Source organism: Nyctereutes procyonoides, unplaced genomic scaffold (assembly GCF_905146905.1).
Source record: "Nyctereutes procyonoides isolate TBG_1078 unplaced genomic scaffold, NYPRO_anot_genome, whole genome shotgun sequence".
Classification (NCBI taxonomy): Eukaryota; Metazoa; Chordata; class Mammalia; order Carnivora; family Canidae; genus Nyctereutes; species Nyctereutes procyonoides.
The window spans coordinates 223,964-228,529 of NW_026575013.1; the positions used below are offsets into that span (position 1 = coordinate 223,964).

Genomic DNA, 4,566 nt, shown 5'->3' on the forward strand with positions numbered 1-4,566 from the left:
CTAAAAGAACCTGGGGCAACCTCCCTGAGGTAGCAGCCAGGGACCTCAGCTCAAGGCCGGGCTGCTGACTCAGGTCTTCCCGACAGTCTCGAGCTCAGGTTGGGCTTTTACAGGCTTACAAACATGTGGAGAGGCCACCAACGTGTACTTTTCAAGATTTATTTCAGGCGGCTGGTCAGAGACCAATCGCGGACCTGGTACGAGAGCCCCATGATGTGCGTGGGATCCCTTTTGTCTCCTGCAGGCCCCTGGAAACGTGGATTTCAGCATGGCCACCAACTTGCTATAGTTTCAATCATGTTTCTGTGGGTTTCCAATAGCTGTTCAGGGGGCTGGAGGCTGATTTATGGATTGCCCTCATGGACTATCTGCTCCTTAACTACAACCGTCTTAATGGTTCTTACATTGGTAGCAACGCCAAAGAGGAGTGTGGCTATCAGGGCATAGATTCGAGCAAAGACCACTCTCAGATATATCACTGACTCATGACTTTGCCTGACTGCCCGCATTCTTCTTGGAGGGGGTCCACTGTCTGTGCTCCCACCAGCACCTCGATCAATGCACCGTGGAGGATCCCAGCCTATGTGGCAATGACAGTTCCTGTTGTTGTTGCAAATGCCCCTGTGACTGCATTTTTCAGGGATGCAGTCATACTTCAGCTGAGCTATAGTGCCATTGCAGTAGGTATTTTGACAGAACTTTCCAGGAGCACAGGGAGTACCAGATCGCACATGACCAACATCATTTGTTCCTGTGCCACGATGTGAATCCAATCCAAAACACCAGACCCCTGATATCTTAGACTGATGGAATCCCACATGTTCTTGCAACCGAGGGAGATGAGTGACATTGCTACACTGCAGTCTTCCACACTGAATGTCTTCTAGATTACAAGCCGTACTGGCCATTAACCTCTCCTTTCTTCTGCAGTGTCCATATCTATCACCTCTTCTATTTATGGTATAGCATACATCTGCACCATTCACAGCATTTTTACCAAAGATTTCTTTGCAGTGCACAGAGCGGTCAGTACAGTTTCCATGATAACAGTAGCCCACTTCAGTGCACGGGGTTCCATCTTGCATATAGAAATCATCAGGGCATGTCAAGGACCCTCCTCGGCAGTACTCTGGAAGATCACACACAGTTTGGATTGGCCTGCAGAGTGTCCCAGCAGGGGAATAGGTGCAGTTTGTGCAGCATCTGCCTGTATTACATATGCTTCCAGTAGTGAAGGTACAATCGTTATGACAGCAGAGATTGCTATAACACTGTTTGAAGGAGCCACAGTCACACTGTTCAAGGGGATCCACTCTGTAGTTGCCACAATGCTCCCGAGTCAAGCTTTTATTAAAATACACCATTTCAGAGCTGTAAATACATTCAGCTACGCCACCACCCAGTATGTGCTGTATATGCATGAAGGAACAGTTACTGAAAGAGTCTGTCAGAGCAAAGTAGTTGTTCATAATACACTTGGACCTTCTCTGGCAGGAACAATAAGGATTGTCATAGTATACACCAAAACTTCTCGCGACCTTTTGTGCTCCTACAATAGCCAATATTAAATACTGTCTGTCTAGATATCCTAGCATGATGAGGTTACCACGATTGCAAATTGCATATGCGATGGGTTCAAATTCAGCATCCTGTGGCACATTTTTAATCATAATTATGGATGAATGTGGTGCAAGAAGTGCATACAAGTTGTAGACATAATATCGACCATATGGACTATCCGTCGGGTGATAATTGTTAAGGACATTTGGATCTCGTTGATTATATATAATAATGAATGCAACGTAATAATTTATATCAAGTCCTAAAAAGAATGTGTCAATCAAATTAAATACCGATATTAGAAATTGGGCACATTTAGACACGTTGTTGAACACACTGTACATTGAGTGCGAACTTAAGGCAAGCGATTTCACATATCCATGATGAGATGCATACATCTTACTTGAGAGCCGTGTAACTACACTGGCATTTGCTTGAGAGAACAAGGGGTCCCTGTCCTCCTTCAGTCCCAGTTTATAGGTAGGGACTGTTGCAATGCTGTCTGCCACTATCTGAGAAACAATGTGTTCAAATCTTTGGGAACTGCTGAGGGGTTTGATCTCATAGGCAAGGTCATCCAATTTCATAATACCTTCCAGTCCCCCATAGCACGTGTCCAGGGTGACCATGGAAAGAGGAACCTCCTCCAGGTAGCCGAGGTAGTAACAGTCAGGAGGGACGAAGGGGTAGTCCATCTGCAAGGCACCTTGGTCATCCTGAGTCATCACCAGCAGATGCCTGGACCAGAAGAGTTTCTTGCGCCGCATGTGGATAACGTGCCTCTTGCCCCCAAAGTGCAGGCTGTAGGAGAGCCAGCCTGGCATCTGGACGCCTTTGCCATGGTGCAGCTCCTTCCTGGGGATGACCACCTCAGAGGAGACGTAACGCCATGAGGGACGGCCTTGAGAACCCTGGGTGGGAGCCAGCCCTGCCCAGAGCACAAGCAGTAAGAGGAGCTCTCTCATGGTGTCTCGGCCCTCTGCCAACCTCACCCCCTGCTCAGGGACATCTGGCAGTGAGGTAGATAAAAGGAGGACCCTCAGCACAGCCAGGTCTAGAGGATCTGACAGAACAGAGGGCTGCCTCAGGCTGCCAGGTCCCTACACCTGGCAACCAGCTGTGATTAGGTCACAGACACGAGGTGTGGCAGAGGGTGGGTCTGCACATCAGTTCAGCTGGGGTGGATGTGTGAGGGGTGCAGAGGGGGTAGGACCCAGAGGCAGCCCCTTTCCCACACGTCCAGTGTTTCCTCCAGACCCTTGAATATGTGACATATGGTTATACAGCAATTACTTTCTCTACCAGTTCCAACTGCCATGGTTCCCCTGGGTCATGTTCTGTGCACAGCCAATATCACTCTCTGTGGAGACCATTCCTTTCTCCTTCCTCGGCATGTTAAGGGACATGGCAAATTTTACCAAGTAGCTGTGGAACACCATGGATTTGTAAATTTACACATCTTATTCTGCTTTGCCAGCAACCTGCAAGTCTTTGGATCCTTCTGGGTATTTTTAGAAACCTCTTTTGTGCTCACTGAGTAAAACATTGCCCAGTTTTTGGTGAGGACTGGTAAGGTTCCAGGTTGTATTTTATTGTTTTGTCACTCCAGCTGGTAAGAAAGGAATATACTGCTGACCCCATGGGTGTCCCTGTGGCTTGCTGTCCTCTATCGTGGTTCTTTCCTGGCCTTGGGCTGTATGTGTGGCTGCCCTGAGCAGAAGACACAGGGATGGGGCTGCGCTGAGGCAAGGATGGTAGTTGGCACCTGGGAGCCTGCGTGTGGGCTATAAATGTTCCAAGCACTGCGCTCCCTTTGGCGACTAGCTTCTCAAAAACCTTTAATGTCTTTAGGGTTAGAAAAACCTCACAGGTGTGCCCCTTTTGCTCATGTGAGTGGCCTCCTGAACCAAGCTCCCTATCTTTCCAGTCAAAACTCATATCTTGAATATTGGCCTTGTCAACGATGGGCACCTATAATTTGGGTTCAGGAACAAAGAAGCAGAGAATGGTTTGGCAGTTGCCAGCACTGGTGGGAGGGGCAATGGGGACTTGCATCTCTTGGGTTCTGGTTTTATGTTATGCAACATGATTCTGTTCCAGAGGTGTGCTCCATAACCCTGAACCTGCAAATAACAATAGTGTGCCTACAGGGACCATTTTGGTAAGAGGGTAGATCTCATGTTGTGGAGAAATTACGACCTACAAACTTAAAGGCAAGCTTTCTGCTCCTCTCATGACAGTGTGCTAAGCTCCATGTACATGCTGTCTACTGAAAACGTGAAAGTACTCCTAATGAAGTGCTTGGACAGTTTGTATACTCACCCATCGTCAGATAGAGCAGCTACAAATAGGTTCTTCCATTCCATCATTTGCCTTTTCTTTTCTTTCTCTTCTTTTTTTTTAAATAAATTAATTTTTTATTGGTGTTCACTTTGCCAACATACAGAATAACACCCAGTGCTCATCCCCTCAAGTGTCCCCCTCCGTGCCCGTCACCCATTCACCCCCACCCCCACCCTCCTCCCCTTCCACCACCCCTAGTTCATTTCCCAGAGTTAGGAGTCTTTATGTTCTGTCTCCCTTTCTGATATCTCCCACACATTTCTTCTCCCTTCCCTTATATTCCCTTTCACTATTATTCATATTCCCCAAATGAATGAGAACATACACTGTTTGTCCTTCTCCGATTGACTTACTTCACTCAGCATAATACCCTCCAGTTCCATCCACGTTGAAGCAAATGGTGGGTATTTGTCGTTTCTAATGGCTGAGGAATATTCCATTGTATACACAAACCACATCTTCTTTATCCATTCATCTTTCGATGGACACCGAGGCTCCTTCTACAGTTTGGCTATTGTGGACATGGCTGCTAGAAACATCGGGGTGCAGGTGTCCCGGCGTTTCATTGCATGTGAATCTTCGGGGTAAATCCCTAACAGTGCAATTGCTGGGTCGTAGGGCAGGTCTATTTTTAACTCTTTGAGGAACCTCCACACAGTTTTC

The 4,566-nt window shown here is 47.3% G+C and overlaps 1 protein-coding gene across 1 annotated transcript; it reads right to left on the reverse strand.

The window, feature by feature from the left end:
• Nucleotides 1-344: 344 nt before the first annotated feature.
• Nucleotides 345-3,886, reverse strand: LOC129519162 (disintegrin and metalloproteinase domain-containing protein 21-like). The gene is made up of 2 exons (XM_055339414.1): nt 3,883-3,886; nt 345-2,569 (listed from the first exon to the last, which is right to left on the reverse strand). Exons 1-2 carry the CDS (start codon nt 3,884-3,886, stop codon nt 345-347), a joined length of 2,229 nt encoding a protein of 742 aa, XP_055195389.1.
• Nucleotides 3,887-4,566: the final 680 nt, after the last annotated feature.